The following is a 24,129-nucleotide window of genomic DNA, read 5'->3' as shown; positions in this document are numbered from 1 at the left end:
CAACAGTGCACAAGAGTTCCTGTTTTTCCATGTCCTCACTAACACCTGTTATTTTCTGTGTGTGTGTGTGTGTTTAACAGAAGCTATTCTAATGAGCTTAAAGTGGTATTGTGGGTTTGATTTGCATTTCCCTAATGATTAATTATGTGGAGCATCTTTTCATGTGCTTATTGGCAATTTATGTCTTTTCTTTGGAGAAATGTCTACTCAAGTATTTTGCCCATTTTAAAATAAGGGTTTTTATTGTTGTTTGTTGAATTGTAGGAGTTCTTTATATATTTGGGATATTAACCACTTATCAGATATAAGATTTGCAAATATTTTTCCCATTCCATAGGTTGCCTTTTCACTATTGATTATATCCTTTTATGCACAGAAGTTTTAAATTTTTGATGTAGTCCAATTTTTCTGTTTTTTCTTTTGTTGCCTGTATAAGAATTTTATTTCAAATTCAATTTTGGGATGTCTGTTAGAAATCCAAGTCAAAATGTCAAATAGACAGCTGAATATATAAGTCTGAAGGTCATAAGAGAGATCAGAATGATATATAAATTAGGGAATCATCCACATAGATGATATTTAAAGCCATGGGTCTGGACAGAATCACCCAGGAGAGAAGTCACTTAGAAACACGTAGGTTTTCCTAGGGAATACAGTCATCTTAGAGTAAAATTCCATAGAAAGAGATCAGGAGGTCTTGGCTGAGTTAAATTTGGATAACATAAGTTATTAACTATGTTAATATGTTCTTCTAAGCTAGGTGCCAGGTTAGGGTAGAAATTAGGAGGTCCTGGGTAAGTATCAATTTGTTCTGGTACTGTATTATTACAAGAATAATACTAACAATAGCCCATGACCTCGTTTCATCCTCACAATAGCTCTATGCGATCTATATTCTTGTCTTCACTTTACAGACAAAGAAACAAAAGAGAAGTAAAGTAATTTACCCAGTTACTGCAGTTAGCATATGGTAGGTCCAAATTAGAGCCCTGGTCTGTCTGCATGATGGTTAATTTTATTAGATAGCTAGTAAAGCATTATTTTTGGGTGTGTCTGTGAGGATGCGTCTGGAGAGGTTCACAAGGTTTTGAATCAGTAGACTGAGCAAATAAGGTCTGCCCTCACCAATGTGGGCAGGCATCATCCAATCCACTGAAGGCTCCTGCTCACATAGAACAAAAAGGCAGAGGATGTGCCTATAGTTCCAGCTACTTGGAAGTCTGTGGCAGGAAGATGCTGGAGCCCAGGAGTTTGAGGCCAGCCAGGACAACATAGCAAGACCTTTTTCTTAAAAAAAATTTTTTTTAAGGTATAGGAAGGGCAAATTCTCTCATTCTCTCTCTTCTTGAGGTGGGACATCCATTTTCTCCTCCCTTCAGGAAATCAGAGCTCCTTATTCTTGGACTTTCTGACTCTAGACTTACACCTTACCCTGTTCCCCTCAGTCCTTCAGACTCGGACTGAATTACACTATCACCTTTCCTGGTTCTTCAGCTTGCAGATAGCATGTCATGGGACTTCTTAGCCTCTGTAATCACATGAGCCAGTTTACATAGTAAATCTCCTCCTATTGATCTTTACCTATATCTATAATCCTATTAGTTGGGTTTCTTTGGAAAGCCCTAACACCCCTTTATCCACAGTTTTGTTTTCTGCAGTTACTGCCAACTGGTAAACCAAATAGGTGAGTAAGTACATTAAAATATTTTGAGAGAGAAACACACACATTTGCATGACTTTTATTATAGTATATTGTTATAATTGTTCTATTTTATTGTTAGGTATTTTTATTAATCTCTTACTCTGTGTAATTTATAAATTAAATTTTATCATAGGTTTGTATGTATAGGAGAAAAACCTAGTATATGTAGTGTTCAGTACTATCTGAGGTTTCAGGAATCCCCTGGAGTTCTTGGAATGTAGTCCCCTGCCTCCAAGCCTGCACTCTCAATTACTGATGCTACATCTCATTACTCTGAAAGATGAAATCTATCCCTGAGCCCTTATCAACTGGCTGCATTAGATCATTTTAGATGTCACCACAGTCATATCTGTGTGTGATGAATGGTCCAGGAGAGATGGTGCTATTCTTGCCACCTTCGTTAGCCTGACTTGCATTCTCTTCTGAATACTCTGGGTCTTATTAACACTGTGCCAGGTTGTCGTATACCCCAAATAAAGAAAAAGAAGGTAGATGGACACAGTATACATATTAGGCCCAACAAAAGTTATGCTTTTACTGCCTTTCCTCTTCAGTTTAGATACTATTGCGGTCCTTTGCTTCAGTTCCTTCATTGTCTTGTCATTCTGTTCACCCGTACTGCAAGGCCCCAAATCCAACCATTTGGTCACTGCACTACTACCATGGGTCACTGGAGGAAACCACACAAGATGTGAGTTGGTGCTTCTACACATTTACATTTCCAATCACAATTGGACCCTCAGCCCACTTGTTACTCTCTCAACCCACGTTTCCTCACACCAGGCTAGACTGAGCCCACTGATGCAAGCTCACTCTGTCACCCAGGATAGAGTGCAGTGGTGTGATCGCGGCTCACTACAACCTCTGCCTCCCAGGTTCAAGTGATTCTCCTGCCTCGGCCTCCCAAGCAGCTGGGGTTATAGGTGCCCGCCACCATGCCCAGCTAATCAGCAGCCCCCTTTCTTTCCTGTATCTTAAGTCAGCATCCTGGATTGAGTGAACAGTAAAATGGTTTGACTTATTATGAGCTTAGATTTTGCAAGACTAGTAAACAAAAGGACTGGGGTAGTGGCAAGAGTGTGAATGGACTGAAGGGATCACAAGGTATAAAGTGGAAGGGAAAGGAAATGATACCAGGTGAGAGCTGAAGGGTTGGGAGGAAAACAAAAGATCATAAAGTGAGATGGAGCTGTTTTGATTGATGAGGGGCCCAGGGTGTGTCCTCAGCAGCAAGACTGTGAAGTATAGGTGAAGGTCAAGTACTCTGAGGCTAAGGTGTTGAAGCAGGAGCGGCTGCAAGAAACAGACCTCTCAAACACCGACCTAGGAAGGAAGAGGTGTTTATTATTATTATTATTACTACAGCCGGGAGCCAGGCGACAATTTGTCTAAACAGCCAAGCTCCCCTAACAAAGAGAAGCTCTGCCTTTATATAGGCTTACACTCTAGATATTACACATGAAAGAATCTTAGGTTTACAGCCTTAGAAATTACAAGTGAAAGGGTCTTGGGTTTACAGTTTTAGAAATCACGTATGAAAGGGTCTTGGGTTTACAGTTTTAGAAATCACATATGAAAGGGTCTTGGGGTTTTGATCTTGTTTAAGTAAAAACAATATATCTTTTGGAGAGATGCCCCCACACCATGCCTGCTATTTACAGGAAGGTGATTTAGGAGGCGCCAGTCGGCCAGCCTTTTCTTCTATTGAAATGCAGTGTGGAAGTCAAGGCGGAGGGATCCTAGATGCCTGGGTCTCCTTCTTCAGTGTGGTACTACTCATCTTCCTGGGCACAAAAGTCACCAGCACCTTGATCTGAGTTTTAGGGAGCTCATGAAATGTGGATAACCAACTAGGCAGATGTTAGTAACAGCAACCAGGAGGGCACAGCACAAACCTGAGCAGGCCTTTTAAGTATGTGAAGGTGAAGGAGTTATGATTTAGAAATGGCAGTGGGAAGCAGGGAGAATGCTGAGAGCTTGCTCAGCTCTTATCTTTCAAGATCATGGGTGGTGCAAAAAGCCTCCATTTGAGAGACAGATCCAAGAGGCAAGTGGGGTGCTCAGAAGGAAGCCAGGTCTCTATCAAGGAAAGGAGATGGAGAGAACAACCAGGGATGTACTTGAAAGAAGAGAGTTGTTTGGCTGGGCGTGGTGGCGCATGCCTGTAGTCCCAGCTATTCGGGAGGCTGAGACTGTAGGATCTCTTGAGCCCAGGAGTTCTGGGCTGCAGTGTGCTATGCTGATCGTGTGTCTGCACTAAGTTCGGCATCAATATGGTGACCTCCTGGGAGCGGGGGACCATCAGGTTGCCTAAGGAGGGGTTGAACCGGCCCAGGTTGGAAACAGAGCAGGTCAAAATTCCCTCGCTGATCAGTAGTGGGATCGCTCCTGTGAATAGCCACTGCACTCCAGCCTGGGTAACATAGGGAGACCCTGTCTCTTAAAAAAAAAAAGAGAGAGAGAGAGAGTTGTTTGTCTACAGTGGAATGCATGTTGCAGAGGACTCAGTCTTGGAAAAGACAACTGCAGGAGGGTGAGCTGGCAGGCTTTGCAGGGGCAGGAGCACAGCAGGGCATTAGAATGGGAGTTTTAGATGAGAAGGATTAAATTTGCAGTGCTGGAGGAAGATCGTCTCAAGATTCGCAAAATCAAGCTTTAGACTTTTCTGTGCCAACAGACAGAGAAATTAGGTGATAGTTCAAATCCCTATAATTTTTTATAATCCTTTCAGCAGTCTGTTAAATATAACCTTGGTGATAAGCTAAGTTACCTCAGCATAGCAAGCTTGGCTTGGTCTAAATCAGGGTAGAGGTAATTGCTGCTCAAAGGAAGTGAGAGAAACACCCAGCTCTGGACTGGAGAACATGACTTTGACCTTGCTTTCAGCCTCCACAGAGCTCAGCCCCTGGGATGGAGTCTCACTCTGTCACCCAGGCTAGAGTGCAGTAAGTAGTGTGATCTTGGCTTACTACAACCTCTGCTTCCTGGGTTCAAGTGATTCTCCTATCTCGGCCTCCCAAGCAGCTGGGATTAAAGGTACCCACTACCATGTCCAGCTAATTTTTGTATTTTTTTTAGGAGAGTTGGGGTTTCACTATGTTGGCCAGGCTGGTCTTGAGCTCCTGCCCTCAAGTGGCCTTGGCCTCCCAAAGTGCTGGGATTATTGGCATGAGCCACCATGCCCAGCCTGATGCATGAATTTTGCATTCTTCATGCTCTTCATCTGTGCTTCCAAAGACCTGGCACTTAGTTGATACTCAATATGTTTTTATTTTTTAACTTCTTTATGGTTATAAAAGTAATATATGAAGTATTTGTGATGTAAATTACAAATGTAAATAAATAAAATTACTTTTATTCATATAAAAGTAATATATGAAGTAATATATGAAGTATGGAAACCTGGAAAAAATAAGACAGAAGTCATTTATAATCCCACCTTCCAAACATACCTACTGTTAATGCCTTAGCCTACTTTCTTTTTTGTTTTCTTTTTTTTTTTTTTTTTTTTTGTGACAGTCTTGATCTGACATCCAGGCTGGAGTGCTGTGGCACAATCTCGGCTCACTGCAACCTCTGCCTCCCGGGTTCAAGCAATTCTCCTGCCTCAACCTCCCAAGTAGCTGGGATTACAAACATCCACCACCACACCAGGCTAATTTTTGTATTTTTAGTAGAGACAGGGTTTCACCATGTTGGCCAGGCTTGTCTCAAACTCCTGACCTCAGGTGATCTGCCCACCTCAGTCTCCCAAAGTGCTGGGATTACAGGTGTGAGCCACAGTACCCAGCTTTTTTTTTTTTTTTTTTTTAAATGAGACAGAGTTTTGCTCTTTTCGCCTGGACTGGAGTGCAGTGGTGTGATCTCGGCTCACTGCAACCTCCACCTCCCAGGTTCAAACAATTCTCCTGTATCTTCTGTGTCTGGGACTACAGACAGGTGCCACCAAGCCCAGCTAATTTTTTTGTATTTTTAGTGGAGACGGAGGTTTCACCATGTTGGCCAGACTGGTCTCAAACTCCTGACCTGGGGTGATCGCCCCATCTCGGACTCCCAAAGTGCTGGGATTATAGGCGTGAGCCACCGTACCCAGCTGAGCCTACTTTCTTCTGGTCTTTTTTTAATGCCTCCCCCTACTACACTGCCCCCCCCGCCATTGCATACACACACACATATATATATGTGTTTATTTTTTTCTAAAGAGATGGAGTCTTGCTCTGTTGCCCAGGCTGGTAGGCTGATCTCAAACTCCTGGTTTCAGGTGATTCTCCTGCCTTGGCCTCCCAAAGTGCTGTTGTTACAGGCATAAGCCATCACACCTGGCCATTTTCCATGCTTTTTTTTTTTTTTTTTAAAGACAGAGTTTCTCTCTTGGCACCCAGGCTGGAGTGCAATGGCACTATCTTGGCTCACCACAACCTCTGCCTTCTGGGTTCAAGTGATTCTCCTGCCTCAACCTCCCAAGTAGCTGGGATTACAGGCATGCACCATTACACCCAGCTAATTTTTTATATCTTTAGTAGGGATGGGGTTTCTCCATGTTGGTCAGGCTGGTCTTGAACTCCCGGCCTCAGGTGATCTGCCCTCCTTAGCCTCCCAAAGTGCTGAGATTACAGGTATGAGCCACTGCACCCGACCCTTTTTTATGCTTTTATAACTCAGTTTATCCATTCATTTATTCACTCATTTTTGGTTAATACCCATACATTGGTTTTATTTTATTATGTTATATTTTTAGCTACAGGGTCTCACTCTGTTCCCTAGGCTAGAGTGCAGTAGTATGATCATGACTCTGGAAGCCTGAACTCCTGGGCTTGAGGGATCCTCCCACTTCAGTCTCCTAAGAATTTAGGACTACAGGCACATGCCACCACACCCTGCTAATTTTTTTTTCATTAATTTTTTTTTTTTAGAGGCAGAGTATATTAGGCCTTGCATTACTGTAAAGAAATTATTCTTGCATTACCGTAAAGAAATACCTGAGACTGGGTAGTTTATTAAGAAAAGAGGTTTAATTGACTCATGATTTCACAGGCTGTATAGGAAGTGTGGCACTAGGCATCTGCTCAGCTTCTAGGGAGGCCTCAGGGAGCTTTTACTCATGGTGGAAAGTGAAGTAGGAGCAGGTATGTCACATGGCAAAGACAGGAGCAAGAGAGAGGGGAAGAGGAGGTGCCACATCCTTAAATAACCAGATTTCTCAAGAACTCACTTACTATGGTGGGGACAGCTCCAAGCCATGAGGGATCTGCCCCCACAACCCAAACACCTCCCACCAGGTTCCACCTCCAACATTGGAGATTACATTTCAACATGAGATTTGGATGGGGATAAATATCCAGACAATATCATTTCACCTCTGGCCCTCCCAAATCTCATGTTCTTCTCACATTGCAAAATACAATCATGCCTTCCCAAGAGTTCCTCAAAGCCTTAACTCATTCTAATGTTAACTCAAAAGCCCAAAATTCAAAGTCTCATCTGAGACAAGGCAAGTCTTTTCCACCTATGAGCCTATAAAAATCAAAAACAAGCTATTTACTTCCAAATTACAATGGGGGTATAGGCATTGGATAAACATGCCCATTCCAAAAGGGAGAAATTGGCCAAAAGAAAGGGCTACAAGCCTCATGCAAATTCAAAACCCAGCAGGGCAGTTATTAAATTGTAAAACTCCAAAGTAATCTCCTTTGACTCCATGTTCCATATCCAGGGCCCACTGGTGGAAGGAGTGGGCTCCCAATGCCTTGGGAAGCTCCGCCCCTGTAGTTTGCATAGTACAGTCCCCACAGCTGCTCTTAAGGGCTGGAGTTGAGTGCCTGTGGCTTTTCCAGGCACATGTGCAAGCTGCCAGTGGATCTGCCATTCTCAGGTCTGGAGGGTGGTGACCCCCTTCTCACAGCTCCACCAGGCAGGTCCCCAGTGGAGACTGTGTGGGGCCTCTAACCCCACATTTCCCCTCCAAACTGCCAGTAGACGTTCTCTGTGAGGGTTCTACCCCTGTAGCAGGCTTTTGCCTGGCCATCCTGGCTTTCTCATACATCCTCTGAAGTCTACGTAGAGGCTGTGAAGCCTCCTTCACTCTTATAGTCTGCATGCCTGAAGGCTTAACACCGAATGGAAGCCACCAAAGCATGCAGTCTGAGCTGTACCTGGGGCCTCTTGAGCCACAGCTGGAGCTGGAACAGTCTGGATACAGGGAGCACTGTCCCAAAGAGGCTGTGAAGAGCAGTGGGGCCCTAGGCCTGGCCCACAAAACCATTCTTCCCTCCTAGATCTCTGGGCCTGTGATGGCAAGGGCTGCCCCTTAGATCTCTGAAATGCTTTCAAGGCCTTTTCCCCATTGTTTTAGCTATTAGTACCTGCCTCTCTTTTAGTTACTCAAATTTCTCTAGCAAGTAGTTGGTCCACAGCCTGCTTGAATTCCTCTACGGAAAATGCTGCTTCTTTCTCTGTCACATGGCCAAGCTGCAAATTTTCTAAACTTTTACACTCTGCTTCCCCTTTAAATATAACTTCTAACTTTAAGTCATTTCTGTCTTCTGACAACTGAGTTAGGCTGTTAGATGCAGCCATGCCACTTCTTGAACACTTTGCTGCTTAGAAATTTCCTCTGCCAGATACCCTAGGTTGTTGTCACTGTGAAGTTCAAACTTCCACAGATCCCTAGAGCATGAAAAAAATGCAGCCAAGTTCTTTGCTAGGGCATGATAAGGGTGACCTTTGCTCCATTTCTAAGTTCCTCATTTCCATCTGAGACCTCTTCAGCCACGCCTTCAATTTCCATATCACCATCAGCATTCTGGTTACAACCATTTGAGCAATCAAGCACTGTTCTAACTTCTGGGAATACAGAAATGCTCCTTATGGAACTTACAGTCTAGTGGAGGAAGAAGGACAATAAATGCAACAAAGAAGTACATTAGTCAGGATGTCAGAGAGTGATAAGTCCCATGGAGAAAAATGAAGCAGGGATGCATAAAGTTAGTTCAGAGAGAGAAGAGGATATAATTTTAATTAGTGTAGTCAGATAAGGATTTCTTAATATGACATTTGGGCCAAGACATGAAGGAATTAAGAAAGCAAGCTATGTAAATAGCTGGGAAGAGCATTCCTAGAAAGAAGGAACATGTGTCTAATAGAGAAGCATGTCTAGTATGTTCAAAGAATAGCAAGGCCTGGGTAGCCTTAATGAAGAAAGCAATGGAGAGAGTAATAAGAGATGAAGTCAGCGAGCTAAAGGAGGGCATGAAGATTAGAGTAGGGCCCTATAAACTGGGTGACTGTCAAATGAAATTAAGGCTGCTGAGGCAGAAATGATTTGATAAAAGTTTATTGGATGCCAAATGTGAGGACAAACCCAGGAAAACACACCAACAAAGTTGAGAGTGTTCTGGAGTCTGTTACAAGTTGGAAGGCTTTTACAGGAAAGTTAGAAGAAAGGAGGGGGACTCTTCATATAAGAGTTGTCCTTTTTCATTGGAAGGTACAATACAAAGGTTACATTAATTGGCTACCGATTGCAACATACAGGCTAAAATGTCTACATGCAAGACAATCAGTAAAACGTTATGACTCAGAGATAAATTGGTGTCCCTAGGTTGTGCATTGATCAGTACATCAATAATTTGAGAAACTCATAAGATTCCTTACTCAGGGACAAGGCGTCACCATGAATCACTAGACCTTCCCAAGGTGGGTTAATTTGGAAGCCTGTTTACTTTTATTTTTATTTTTTGAGACAGAGTTTTACTCTTGTTGCCTAAGCTGGTGTGCAATGGTGTGATCTTGGCTCACTGCAACCTCTGCCTTCCGGGTTCAAGCAATTCTCCTGGCTCAGCCTCCTGAGTAGCTGCGATTACAGGCATGTGCCACCACGCCTGGCTGATTTTTTGTATTTTTAGTAGAAATGAGGTTTGCCATGTTAGCCAGGCTGGTCTCAAACTCCTGATCTCAGGTGATCTGCCCACCTCAGCCTCCCAAAGTGCTGGGATTACAGATGTGAGCCACTATGCCCAGCCACCTGTTTACTTTTAAAGTAAACTGTCAAATGTGACCTGTAGGTTGTCACCATGTATAATTTGTCATCCCAATTGGGAAACTTCTGGAATGAAATGTGGAAGTGAGGGTTATTAATGATTAACGCTAGGTCCATGGAGAGAAGCCATGACAGTCCTGGACAAACTCTGATGTGTAATCATTCCACTTATAGACCATTGTAAGGACTTGGGCTTTAAAAAAATTTGACTGAGATGGGAAGCAATTGGAAGGTTTTGAGCAGAAAAGTAACATGATGTAACTGAGATAGCCCTGAACTACTATGCTGAGAGTAGATTGAAGGGGCGTAGGAGCAGCCTTAATGAGGAAGGATTGGCTGGGGGCTAACAGGATACAGTCAAGAAACTGGATTCTACATATGCTGAAATTATGGCAAAAGACTTTATTGACAGACTGGATGTGGAGTACGAGAGGAAGAGCAGCCAGGAAAATGAAGTTGCCATTTACTGAGAGGGGGAAGACTTTAGGAAGAGCAGATTTGGGACGAAATTAGGAGCACATGTTAAAATTTAGACATGCTATGTTTGAGACACCTATTATATATCCAAGTGAGGATATCAAATGGGCATTTACTATGCAAGCCTGAAGTTCAGTTCTCTTTATATATTGGTGATCTTCAATGCAGAGATGATATTTAAACCATGAAACTGGATTTTTTGAAAAGGAAGAAGACCGAAAACTAAGTTCTGGGCACTCCAATTGTAGGCAGTAGCAGAGATGAAGAAAAGCCAGAGCACTATATGGTAAAGGAGCAGCCAACAAGGTAAGAGGAAAATCAAGCAAGTGTCATTTTGTTGTTGTTGTTTTTGATACGTAGTCTCCCTCTGTCACCCAGGCTGGAGTGCAGTGGCACAGTCTTGGCTCTCTACAACCTCTGCCTTCTGGATTCAAGTGATTTTCCTGCCTCAGCCTCCCAACTAGCTGGGAATACAGGCGCATGCCACCATGCCTGGCGCAAGGGTCATGTTGTAGAAAGCAGTTCAAGGATGAAAGAGAAATGAGTTTGTCACATGCCTTGAGAGGTCAGGTAAGATGAGGACTATGAATTGACTGTTGAATTCAGAAACATGCAGGTCACTGGGACCTTGATAGAGATGCTCTGATGAAAGTTGAGGGCTAAAGCTCAATTGTAGTGGGGCCAAGTGAAAATTAGAAGAAAAAAGTCAGAAGTAACAAGTTGATATAGCAATCTTCTGAAGACTTTGGCTGTTAAGGGACAGGGAGAAATGGGGCAGGAGCTGAAAGCAGAAACTGAGTCAAGAGAGAGCTTTTACAGCCGTTTGCTTACTGAATGGGAAAGATCTAGTAGAGAGGGAAAAGATTTATGATGAGGGAGTCAGGAGAATTGCTGGAGCAACATCTTTGAGTTGGTAAAGGAGTATGGGGTGGGGTGGGTAAGAAGTGTATAAGGCTGGGGCCGAGCATGGTGGCTCACACCTGTAATCCCAGCACTTTGGGAAGGTGAGGCAGGCCAATCACTTGAGCCCAGGAGTTCAGTACTAGCCTGACCAACATGGCAAAATCCTGTCTCTACTAAAAATACAAAAATTAGCTGTGCGTGGTGGTGCATGCCTCTAATCCTAGCTACTTGGGAGGCTGAAGCACAAGAATCACTTGAAACTGGGAGGCAGAGGTTGCAATGAGCCACCATCATGCCACTGCACTCCAGTCGGGAGGAGAGACCGTTCATCTCAAGGAACAGGAGAAAAGACAGAGTGTGTGTGTACAGATGGAGTTAGGCTGGTGGATTATGGTGCTTGTAGAGGTTCTCTCCATCGCTTCTATTTTCTAAGTGAAATAGGAAGCCAAGGCACAGCTGAGGGTGAGCATGGGGAAGGAAATGATGGAGTTCTGAAGAGAAAGAAGGTCCTCCAGGATAGAGAATGAACCAGGGCAATTAGGATCCTCTTGAAGTCACTGGTGGTCAGTTTAAAGTGAAACCAGTCAGCTGGAATATATTTTCCAGCTACATTTGGCTATGCAGGTGCCAATGAGAAGTAGGAGGGAGGTTAGATTTAACCAGCTTTATAGTTTCCCCAAAAAGCAAGAGAGATAAGAAAGGGACATGAAAGTTGATTATGATGATTAAGCATGGAATTTAAGCTGTTCAAGAGGGAGAGTGAGGACATGAGTAAGGTGAGAGATACAGAAAATGTGGACATCTTTGCCAGGTATGGAGCTAAACACAGCATGCATTCTCTCGTGTAATCCCCACCCAAATGGAACTGTTATCATCCCTCTTTACAGTTGGAAAAGCTTAGTTTTAGGGAAGACTGTAACTTGCTCAAGGTCACACAGTTGATTGAGAAGTGACAGACTCAGCATCAGGTACAGGACAGTTGTCTCCAAAGGCTATGTACTTAGCCCTATTTGCTTTAACTGGAGTATTAGTGGGCATTTAAAAAAATCGATGCATATGTAGAAAGGATGGTAATTTTGTCCAATATGTTTTTGTTAATGTTTTTCCATCTTGTGTTAATTTTAAGATATTCTGTTGTACAGAATACTTTAAAAGTTTATAGTAAAATCTATGTATCTTATCTTCAATTTCCTATTCACCTTAAAATTAAATATCACCTATATTTTCTTCTAGCTTTTGATTTATTTACTCTTGACTGTATTTTATTTACATTTATTACATTTGGGACTTCAGTTGATCAGGAATTAATTTGGTATGTGATTTATGGTGGGATGCTATTTTTTCCCCCAGTTTTTCCATTTATTCAGCTTATCAATTGTCCCAGCACCAGTCTTCAACAATGTATTGTTTTCTTGATAATTTATAATTCTCCTTTATCATATGTTACAATTTTTTTTTTTGAGATGGAGTCTTGTTCTGTCGCCAGGCTGGAGTGCAGTGGCACAGTCTTGGCTTACTGCAGCCTCTGCTTCCCGGGTTCAAGTGATTCTTCTGCCTTAGCCTCCCGAGTAGCTGGGACTACAGACATGTGCCCAACTCCTGGCTAATTTTTGTATTTTTAGTAGAGACGGGGCTTTCACCATGTTGGCCAGAATGGTCTCGATCTCTTGACCTAGTGATCCACCTGCCTTGGCCTCCCAAAGTGCTGGGATTACAGGCGTGAACCACCGTGCTCTGCTTAACATATGTTACAAATTTATCAACACTTGGGTCTGTTTCTGTGATACTACTTCTATTTCTTTGATTAATTTGTGTGTGTGTGTGTGTGTGTGTGTGTGTGTGTGTGTGTGTGTGTTTTCCAGGAAATCCAGAGTAGTCATCCTGTGTTTTTATATATGTAAGAGAGTATTTCCCCTTATCACAGATTTTTTTCAAAAATTTCTTTTTTTTTTTTGAGACGGAGTCTTGCTCTGTTGCCAGGCTGGAGTGCAATGGTACAATCTTGGTTCACTGCAACTTCTGCTTCCCGGGTTTAAGCAATTCCCCTGCCTTAGCCTCCTGAGTAGCTGGGACTACAGGCACACACCATCACACCTGGCTAATTATTTGTAGTTTAGTAGAGATGGGTTTTCACCGTGTTGGCCAGGATGGTCTCAATCTCCTGACCTCTGGATCTGCCCACCTTGGCCTCCCAAAGTGCTGGAATTACAGGAGTGAGCCATTGCACCCGGCCAAAAGTTTCTTAAACATACTGCATGCATATTTGTTCTTTCAGATGCTGTTTAAACTATTTTTTAATTTCTTAAAATATTAATTTTAATTATATTAGGACTATCAGTTGATTTGGTGAGAATGGCAAGTTCACAACATCCATTCTTCTCATTCAGGAACATGGTAAATCTCCATTCAAATCTCAATACAATGAAATAATTTATTCACTTAGGTTTTATATATTGCTTATTAAAATTATTTCTAGGTAACTTAGGAGTTAATCAGAACAGTTCAAGATAAGAATCTTGAAATAATGACAGTTATTAGAAGGTGATACCACCAAGCAGCATATCAAAAACTGGTGGCTCCCTATTTGTACACAGGTGTGGCCATGTGGGATATATTAAAGGGTGAGTAGCTTGTCACTTTAATTGAAAGAGAAGCCACTTTCAATGAAAGCATGCTGCCCCAAGTCTCCAGGAGCAACTTCTTGCTATGTTATCATCTCAGCATGTCTAATACACAGTGAGACACATAGCTGACATTTATTTTCTGAGCTTATCTTATGTAATATGTTAACCAATTAGTGCAAACTTGTCCCACCTGTAGTCCAGGATGGCTTTACATGTGGCCCAACACAAATTTGTAAACTTTTAGAAAACATTATGAGATTTTTTTCTGTGTTTTTTTTTTTTTTTTTTTTTTAGCTCATCAGCTATTTTTATTGTTAGTATATTCTATGTATGGCCTACAACAATTCTTCTTCTTCCAGTGTGACCCAGGGAAGCCAAAAGATTGGATAACCCTGCATTAGTGGCTTTTATCTTTCATGCTGCTTATTTGTGGCACTGAGGTTCCACTACTGCTGACCTGATAGATATGGGCTAAAGAGGACACAACTGAATACTATGCTTAGGAAAAGAACGGTTTTGAAGACTTTCCAGATTGTCAGCTTTGACGATTTCTTCCTCGGTGTGCACCCCTCTTGGCTATGAGGCATATAAATCACCTCTACTAATCTGTTTGTGCAGTTTTTCTGATTTTGTATTCACCAGCAAAATATATCTTAAGCCAGTTTTAGGAAACAGGAGGTTTTGTTATGTGCTCAAAAAAAGCACAATAAATGGGGGCCATTTAATGGTGTAGGGGTTGTGAGGTGTAGCTGCCGAAACTGTAGCTAGGAGCTGTCTTGCCTTCTTGCAGGCAGAGAGGCCAGATGAGCCAGGCTAAAATACAATTAATATCTGCCATTGTGGTATAATATGAAATATGGATACTTGGTCTTTGTCTCAGTTCTTGTCATAGAGTTCCCCAAACCTCTAGAATTTTCTGAGTGGTAGGAGTATCTCATTAGTCATAATGAGCCCCTTGGATAACTCCTGAGTTTGTGCTAATGAGGTTACTTAATGTGGGGCCCTACATATTCTTAGGATGGGGCTAGTCACCAGAAAGACCAGGACATTTGAGGATTAGAGGTTTGGAACTTTCAGTTCTACCCACTGACCTCTGGGTGGTGAAAGGTGCTGGAGATCAAGCTCTCTAAAAACTATTGAACAACAAGATTTGAGGAGCTTCCAGTAAATGCATCCACAAGCTGGGAGGGCACTGCACCCTAGTTTCACTGGGACAGAAGCTCTAGCGCTTGAGATCCTTCCAGACCTGGCCCTACATGGCTGCTTCATCTGGCTGTTCATCTGTATTCTTTATAATAAAATGACAAATGTAAAGGTTTAGCTGAGTTTGATGAGCCTTTCTAGCAAATTAATTGAACCCAAGAAGGGGGCTGTGGAAACCCTGGTTTGTAGCTGGTAGGTCAGAAGTGCATGTGGCTTGGACGCTCGAATGGCATCTGAAGAGGGACGGAGCACACAACATGTGGGATCTGACGCTATCTCCCCACAGATAGGGTCAGAGCTGAATTCCATTATAGAACACCCCATTGGTATCTGCTGGAGAATTACTTGGTGTGTGAGGAACCCTCCCCCTGCCCCCTAACACATCTGATAACAGAAGTATTCTGGCTTGAGTGTCAGAGTAGAAGATAAAAATGGTTTGTTTTAAATGTACTGGTTCACTTCCACATGTACATACACACACACACACACACACACACACACACACGTCTAATATTTACGTTAATACAATGACATTTTTATTTGGATAGTATTTGTATGATTGGAAATGAGTGTTAATCTTTATATGTATTTTACTAGTCCTTGACTAACATGTTTTCAAGATAGCTTACCAATCCATTTCATCAAATTAATGAGTAAGGAGGCTCTTTAGAAATGGTTGGTTTGTAAAGCAAGGACATTATCTGAAGAATCATCCAGAGTTTACTATATGAGGAGCACTTCTTGATAGCAAGGTCCATTTTCGTGTCAGTTGTTATAGTCAGTCCACTTCAGTGGGAATGACAGATTTCTCCACAGGGTCTTATTTATCTGTTTTTCATTTACCAAATGGGGTAGATATTTTATCAGAATGCAGTTATTAGAACCTTGGGATTTTCTTCTATCTCCATTGAGTCTCTTGTTTTTTTCCCAGATCTGAACCTGGAAATAAAATAGATGCTAAAGAAAATTAAATATTCAAGACTTTCCTCCTCAAAATGCTGCAAACTGATATTGAAAAATATTTCTCCAATTAATGAACAATTATTTGAACTCTAATGAGACCCTCATAGTATAGATATAGTATTTTATGCTTTTAAACATCTGAAGCCACTTTCTTAATTAAGCATAAAAGCCAAAATTTAAACGCTTTCGCAGTGTTCCCAAGCAAAGGATAGAGGGAGGCATGAAATTCTTGGCAATTAAAGTTGATACTGAAATAGTTCTATCATTAGAAGAAAACAACTTATCAAAAATGGGCACTTTGGGCTGTAAATGTTCTGTCAGGGATCAGAATTAATTCACATGCAGGCTTCTGTTTATCAAGGCCAGGCACTGAGAACACTTTATCTTTTATAACCTCAAAATAGCCATATGAAATATCTCCATATAACAGGAATACTGAGGTTTAGTGAATATTAAGTGATATGCCCAAATTTTTGCAGTAGATTTGGGATTTAAAGCCCGGCAATGTTACTCAAAACTCTCAACTACTCCTACAATACCACTAATCTTTTAAATGTTTGCTGTAGTGTCATAAAAAGATACTGGTCTTTGTCTCTGGAATCTCTTATAATTTCCAGAGTGATAGCAGGTGATAAGAGCTTCTTTTGTTCTAATGAGGCAGCCCTCGGCAGGGCCCTTAGATAGCTTCAGGTTGGGGGCTGGTTACCAGAAGACTAAGCCTTGATTAGAAACCTGGAACTTTCAGCTCTACTCTCCTCCTAACCTCTAGGGAGAGGAGAGGGGCTGGGGATAGACTTAATAATCCTCATGCCAAGGCGACTAAACCTCCATGAAAACCTCTAAATGATGAGGTTTGGAGAGCTTCCGAGTTGGTGACCACATCCATGTGTCAGGAGGACAGTGCACCTTAACTCCACAGGGACAGAAGCTCTGCACTCAGGACCTTTCCAGACCTCTCCCTATGTACCTCTTCATCTGGCTGCTCATTCGTATCCTTTATAAGAAACCGAGAATGGTCAGTGTTTTCCTGAGTGCTATGAGTCATTCTAGTAAATTATCAAACCCGAGGAGGGGAGTTGTTGGAACCCCAGACTTTGCAGCAAAGTCAGAGAGAAATGTGGGTAACTGGGGACTTGACACTTGTAAATGATGACTGAAGCGAGGCAGTATTGTGGGACTGAGTCTTTATACCTGTGGAGTCTGATGCTAACTTCAGGTATTGTCAACATTGAACTGAATTGTAGGACACTCAATAGGTGTCAGAATTGGTTTGTGTCAAGAAGAAAAACCCTTGCACAATCTCATAGGCCAAAAAAATGATTTTGAATTGTTTTATTTTTGCATTTCCTTATTAATGTGGACAAATTCCTTTTTTAATGTGTATATTGGACATTGAAGTGACTTCTTCTGTAAACTGTCTGTTCTTGTCCTTTGCTGGTTTTCCTACCGAATTATTTGTCTTTTTCTCACTGATTACTATGAGCTTTTTGTATATTAGGTATATTAGCCTTATGTCTAGATTTTGTGTAGCAAATATATTCTCCTGGCTTATTGACTTTTGTCTTTGTGGGTGGTTTCTTTTGCCTTGCCAATAATTTTTAAAATGTACAATCAGATATATCAATCTTTTCCTTTATGGCTCTTTGATTTTATGTTATGCTCAGAAAGATCTTCTCTAAGGTTATACACATATTTGTTTTCTCCTGGTACATTTATGATTTTACATTTTTTTTTTGAGACAGAGTTTCGGTCTTGTTACCCAGGCTGGAGTGCAATGGCGCGATCTCGGCTCACCGCAACCTCCGCCTCCTGGGTTCAGGCAATTCTCCTGCCTTAGCCTCCTGAGTAGCTGGGATTACAGGCACGCACCACCATGCCCAGCTAATTTTGTATTTTTAGTAGAGACGGGTTTCACCATGTTGACCAGGATGGTCTCGATCTCTTGACCTCGTGATCCACCCGCCTCGGCCTCCCAAAGTGCTGGGATTACAGGCGTGAGCCACCGCGCCCGGCCGATTTTACATTTTTAGGCCTAATTTTTTTAACTGTCTGGATTTTATCTTGATGCATTTTTCTTTTTCTTTTTTTTTTTTTGAGATGGAGTCTCACTCTGTCACCCAGGCTGGAGTGCAGTGGCGAGATCTTGGTTCACTGCAACCTCCACCTCCCTGTTCAAGTGATTCTCCTGCCTCAGCCTCCAGAGTAGCTGGGATTACAGGGGTGTGTCACCACACTTGGCCAATTTTTGTATTTTTAGTAGAGACAAGGTTTCACCATGTTGGCCAAGCTGGGCTTGAACTCCTGACCTCAAGCAATTTGCCTGCCTTAGCCTCCCTAAGTGCTGGGAATATAGGCGTGAGCCACTGTGCCCAGCCAATGCATTTTTTTTTTTTAAGATCCAGTTTTTTTATTTATTCAAAATGTCTAACTGAATGTTCTAATGCCTTTTACTTAATTAACTTTTCTCCCTTGACTTTGCTACTTTTTATTACATACCGAATTTTTATATTTTCTTGGGTTTTATCCTGAACTCTATCCTTTTCCATTGGTTTCTATTCCTATACCATTATCACACTGTTTTAATTACTATTGCTCAACAGTATGCTGTAATATTATTATTATTATTTTTTTTTGAGATGATTTTCACTTTTGTTGCCCAGGCTGGAGCGCAGTGGTGCGATCTTGGCTCACTGCAACCCCTGCCTCCTGGGTTTAAGTGATTCTCCTGCCTCAGCCTCCCGAGTAGCTAGGATTACATGTGCCTGCCATCATGCTCGGCTAATTTTTTGTATTTTTAGTAGAGACGGGGTTTCACTATGTTGGCCAGGTTGGTCTCAAACTCCTGACCTCAGGTGATACACCTGCCTCAGCCTCCCAAAGTGTTGGGATTACAAGTGTGAGCCACCATGCCTGGCCAGCAATATGCTTTATTATCTGATAGAGCCAGTCTCTACTTATTACTCTTCTCTTTCTGAAGCTTCCTAGCTATTCTTCCATGCTTATTCTCCTTAAAGCATTTTGGTATCATTTTGTTAAGTTCTACTTACCATTTCACTTTCTGCATCTGCTCTAAGGTTTCTGGAAGAGTTGTTCCCAAACTTTCAGGGAAAAGAAGGGTGATGATTCCAATCAGGACAGTCAGACTACCCATGACGATGTAGGGCAGCATTCTGTTGTAAGCACCTATAAAGCATGGGACATAAGAACATCAACAAAATATGAGGACTCTCTGGGCACTCTTGAGCATCATTTTGTGAAGGTGGTGAACAGTATGAGAGTGGTTTTAAATCTGAACATTTTCAGAGAAAAAAAGTAAGCAAAATATCCATTTCTTTTTGGCAGATAACATTGTGCATTTCTATAATGCTTTTGCATTATCATAAGGTTTTTCATTCTTTCCTGTCAACTGGTATCCTCTAAGCTACTACTCAGTCATGTGTGACAGACATTCCTTTGGGAGGTTCTTTGCCTACCAGAATTCTCTTCTTAAGGTGGAGATAATTGGAAATGGGGGTTAGGAGGACATCAAGGAGAAGGAGGTTAACCAGGATGTTTCAGGGATAGGTTTTGGCCATGATAAGTCTGGTGTGATCTCTGCTTTTGCCCAGACTAGTAGGATGCAGTGGAAAGTTAGGTCCACAGAGCTATGAGACTCAAAAAAAAAAAAAAATTAAGTATTATGTTCACTCCAGATTAAATCAGTAAATAATAAATATCAGGCACTTTCTGCAAAGGCACTATGTGCCTGGATTTGGCTGCTTTTTGCAGCATTTACATATCTTGGGTTAATATGTAATCTCTTCTTTATGAAGCTTTACTCACACTGGAGAACAACAGATCCTCATCTTGCTTTGCCTCTGTTTACATACAGAGCTTATAGAGGAGCAGTACACCCATGGATTTCATTTGACCCAAAGCATAAGGAAAATATTATTCTTGAAGCTTTTCTGAGGCCTCTGTGTCACTAACAGGAGTAGCTACTAAAGAGTAGAAGGCGCTTGGACTCCCTATCTTATGTACTGGTGTCTGATCACTGGACTGTCTGAGCATGGTTTGAAAATACAGGGAAGGACAAAGGGAAAAATAACACCACTCTGTATAATCTGCTATCTCAGGTGTGGCTCAGGGCAACTGTGCAGAATACTTTTAAGTTAGGAAAATGTTTCTCTTTCTCTGTAAGGATTTGGATTATACCTTTCTTAAGAATTCAGGCCGGGCGCGGTGGCTCACGCCTGTAATCCCAGCACTTTGGGAGGCTGAGGTGGGTGGATCACGAGGTCAAGAGATCGAGACCATCCTGGTCAACATGGTGAAACCCCGTCTCTACTAAAAATACAACAAATTAGCTGGGCATAGTGGCGTGTGCCTGTAATCCCAGCTACTCAGGAGGGAGGAGAATTGCCTGAACCCAGGAGGCGGAGGAGGTTGCGGTGAACCGAGATCACACCATTGCACTCCAGCCTGGGTAACAAGACCGAAACTCTGTCTCAAAAAAAAAAAAAAAAGAATTCATATATATTTTCAGGTGTGTGTGTGTGTGTATGTGTGTGCCTGTGTGTACCAGTAGGTAACCAATTGAGCAATTGATGAGGTGTGTCTACATTTCTCACCAGTGGAGTCCTTAATGAGAATCAGGCATGGAGTGTCAGATCCTACCTGAAGTTGAACATGCTACTGAAACACCTCTATGGTGTCATTTCAGATTGACACCTTTGAGTATACTAAAACTAAAATTGTCTTCATTACAAAGATACCATAAAGTCAAGATGCAAATGGTAAACTATAAAAAATATTTGCAACATATGTACAAAGAGCTAATTTCTTCCATTGCAAAGAGCTTGTATAAATAAAATGAAAAAGATGAAAACACCATTAAAGAATGGGCAAAGAAGACTGGGCGCAGTGGCCCATGTCTGTAAAAGGCCAAGGCAGATGGATCACTTGAGGTCAGGAGTTCAAGACCAGCCTGATCAATATGGTGAAACCCCTCTCTACTAAAAACACAAAAACAAATTTAGCTGGGCTTGGTGGCATGTGCCTGTAGTCCCAGCTACTAGGGAAGTTGAGACAGGAGAACTGCTTGAACCTGGGTGGTGGAGGTTGCAGTGAGTTGAGATTGCACCACTGCACTCCAGCCTGGACGACAGAGTGAGACTCAGTCTCAAAAAACAAAAGTGGGGGAAGGGCAAAGAACATGAGCAGTCAGTTCACTGAAAGATAAATAGAATGGCCAATAAATGCACAAAAATATGCTTAACCTCATTCATAATTAAATAAATAGGAATGAAAGTCATGATGATATTCATGTTTTACATAACAGATGACCAATGATAAAAAAAAATTAGGTAGGCCAGGTGCTGTGGCTCATGCCTGTAATCCCAGTACTTTGGGAGTTTGAAGCAGGTGAATCGCTTGAGCCCAGGAGTTTGAAACCAGCCTGGGCAACATGGCAAAATACTGTCTCTACCAAAAAAAATTAGCTGGGCTTAGTAGTGTGCATGCCTATAGTCCCAGCTACTTGGGAGGCTGAGGTGGGAGGATCTCTTGAACTTGGAAGATTGAGGCTGCAGTGAGCTGCGATCTAGGATCACATCAGTATACTCCAGAGTGAGACCCTGTCTCAAAAAAAAAAAAAAAAAAAAAGAATTAGGTAATCTTTATTGTTGGTGAGATTATTAGAAGCAACCACTCTTACCTATTAATAATTGGATTGTAATTTCATACAATATTTAGAGTTCAATTTGGCAATATCTATGAAATTTTTTAACGGCACTTTTGCTCCAGGAATTTTACTTTTATAAATCTATCTGTGAATCCAAATATATGTAAGTAAATTCACAAAGGGTGTAGGAGCATAGAAGAATGTTTGCTGTAATGTTCTTTGTAGTAGCAAAAACCTGGAAATGACCTGCATGTTCTCCATTCATTGGAGCCCAGTTAAATAAATTATGTGTATACATATATTGGAAGAACTATGTACTTATTTTAAAAAGAAGGTAAAGGAGCAATATGTAACCATTTGGAAGGATATTCTGATACAATGTTAAGTTTTAAAAGTTTCAATGTATATAATGTTATTTGTGTGTTTATTATTTTTATATTATTTAATTTATTTATTTGAGATGGAATTTTGCTCTTGTTGCCTAGACTGGAATGCAATGGCACGATCTTGGCTCACTGCAGCCTCCGCCTCCTGGGTTCAAGCAATTCTCCTGCCTCAGACTGCCAAGTAGCTGGGATTACAGGCACCTGCCACCATGCCCAGCTAATTTTTTGTATTTTTAGTAGGGGGTTTCGCCATGTTGGCCAGGCTGGTCTCGAACTCCTGATCTCAAGTGATCTGCCTGCCAAAGTGCTGGGATTACAGGTGTAAGCCACCACACCTGGCCTGCTTGTGTGTTCAAAAAATTATATAGCCACCACCCCTCATGCTCCATCTTTGTCCATGCCATTAAAAAATTTCATAGATATTGCAAAATATGTGTACATGATGTTGTGCAAAACAAAATGTCTGTAGGGCTACTCACCGAACAGTTTGTGTTGGCTTTCTAGGGCTCCTCCTGGGAGAGGAAAGGTGAACTTGTACTTTTTTCCAGAACATTCTATGCTATTTGGAGTTTTCACAATGAAAATATTTTATATTGAAAGCTAATTTAAATGAAGGATAAATGGACAAGATGCAGCTCACCGAGGTAAACGAAGTAGGGGGCAATGATGCTGCCCACTCTGGAGGCCATGGATGTGACCCCTACCGCCATGTTCCTGACCAGGGTTGGGTAGAGCTCAGCAGTAAAGACATACAGCATGGAGAATGCAGAGGTGATCCCAAATTTTCCCAGCATGACCAGACCAATAGATAAGAAGTAATAATCTGGAAAAGAAACCTGGTGTAAACAAGGGTGCTTTTAGAAGTGATACTTTCTTATCTCAGTTGTTTTTATTGTCCTTTTTGCTTCAGTGGGAGTGCTTTTATTAACATAAATGTATTCCCAAATAGCCTTTTCTCTTTAAATGTCCTAATACTTGAGCATGGACAAAGATGGAGTGTGAGGGGTGGCTTTGTACTTTGTTCTACTGTTATTCTAGGTCATAAGTGCATTCAGTGACCTTTGTCCACTTGTCTTTTGTTTGTTACAACAGTTTCATGGTAAGCTATTAGCATGTTAATATAGTTAAGTTTTATCTTCAAAGAGGAGGGCCAATCCTTTCTATCCTGTTATTATCTATCTTATTATTAAGAAATGTGTATTTCTATTACTATCAATAATTTATTGACATTTTAATATTATGAGAATGTCAGACACAAGGGAAATAGGGAAGCATATATCCTTTTGTGTGCTATTTAACTACTTAAAGATTCAGACCAGAAAATCACTGAATGTATCCTGGAACCAACATGTTCTACTCACTGTAATACTTGAATATACACCCAGGGAAAAGGTTTGACAGTAGCCAGAAATTAGGAATCATGACTATGACTCAAAGGAAGATTTTAGGTGAGTCTTTCTGTGAAGGGGATGACTGGGAGAGTTACTCTTCCTCTTTGGTGCTTTCTGCTTCTCCAAGGCTGTCTCTTCTGTTTGTTGAACACAGGAAACAACATACGTAGTGAGCAATCACCTGTCCGATTGACTTATGAATAGCTTATGATGTAAAGGCTGAATAAACAGGGAGCAGTGACTCAGAAGCAGCCTGGTCGATATGTGGGTCTTTTCTGGTAAGCTGTTCATCTTGGTTAACTTATTACCTGCAGGTACCAGTTGAATGAAGAGAAGCACACCTCCTCCCCAGAACAGTACTGCAGCTATGATATAACGCCTGGGCAGGGTTCGCAGTAGCAGCCAGGCTATAACGTAAGCTGGAACTTCAATCAAGGCAGAGAGGAAACAGTTCAGGTAGGCATCTCCATGTAAATTAGGAGCATCCAGAGACAGAGCAAAGTAACCCACTGAGGTCAGCATCCTGAAAGAAAAAGGTAAAAATGACAATGGGATGGTGTGAATCTCTCTAAGGTTTTATGATGGTCAAGAAATTGTCTATATCTTGCTGTCCTATAAGTAGCCACAACCCTCATTGGCTACTTAAATTTAAATAAAGTAAAATTAAATAAAATTACAAATTCATTTCCTTAGTTACACTAGCCACACTTCAAGTTCTTAATAGTCATGTGTAGCTAGTGGTTGCTACATTGAACAACATAGATATAAAGCATTTCCATC

At 41.6% G+C, this 24,129-nt stretch overlaps 1 protein-coding gene and 1 long non-coding RNA gene across 7 annotated transcripts in view; one reads left to right on the top strand and one right to left on the bottom strand.

Moving 5' to 3' along the window:
* Positions 1-23,892, top strand: part of LOC105712563 (uncharacterized) — a 29,379-nt gene extending 5,487 nt beyond the window's left edge. Inside the window, exons 3-4 of the long non-coding RNA XR_001106366.3 lie at positions 10,425-10,523; positions 23,664-23,892. This is a non-coding gene — a long non-coding RNA (uncharacterized LOC105712563). The remainder of the gene's footprint in view (positions 1-10,424; positions 10,524-23,663) is intronic.
* LOC105712318 (solute carrier family 22 member 4) overlaps positions 8,918-24,129 on the bottom strand; it is a 56,722-nt gene continuing 41,510 nt past the window's right edge. Inside the window, exons 7-11 of one of the 6 annotated variants that reach the window (XM_021677496.2) lie at positions 23,658-23,872; positions 22,599-22,781; positions 22,438-22,470; positions 18,958-19,093; positions 8,918-15,904 (exon numbers count right to left, since the gene is read on the bottom strand). In XM_021677496.2, coding sequence (XP_021533171.1) covers positions 15,811-15,904; positions 18,958-19,093; positions 22,438-22,470; positions 22,599-22,781; positions 23,658-23,872 — 661 coding nt within the window. In that variant the 3' untranslated portion in view covers positions 8,918-15,810. Of the gene's footprint in view, positions 15,905-18,957; positions 19,094-20,104; positions 22,471-22,598; positions 22,782-23,657; positions 23,873-24,129 lie in introns of those variants that run through there. The other 5 variants (XM_021677498.2, XM_021677497.2, XM_012445343.3 and 2 more) reach the window with 5 other exon arrangements.

The sequence above is a fragment of the Aotus nancymaae genome, unplaced genomic scaffold, assembly GCF_030222135.1.
Source record: "Aotus nancymaae isolate 86718 unplaced genomic scaffold, 86718_ANA_hifiasm-v0.15.2.pri h1tg000064l_1, whole genome shotgun sequence".
Taxonomy (NCBI): domain Eukaryota; kingdom Metazoa; phylum Chordata; class Mammalia; order Primates; family Aotidae; genus Aotus; species Aotus nancymaae.
This window is presented reverse-complemented; position numbering and strand designations above follow the sequence as displayed.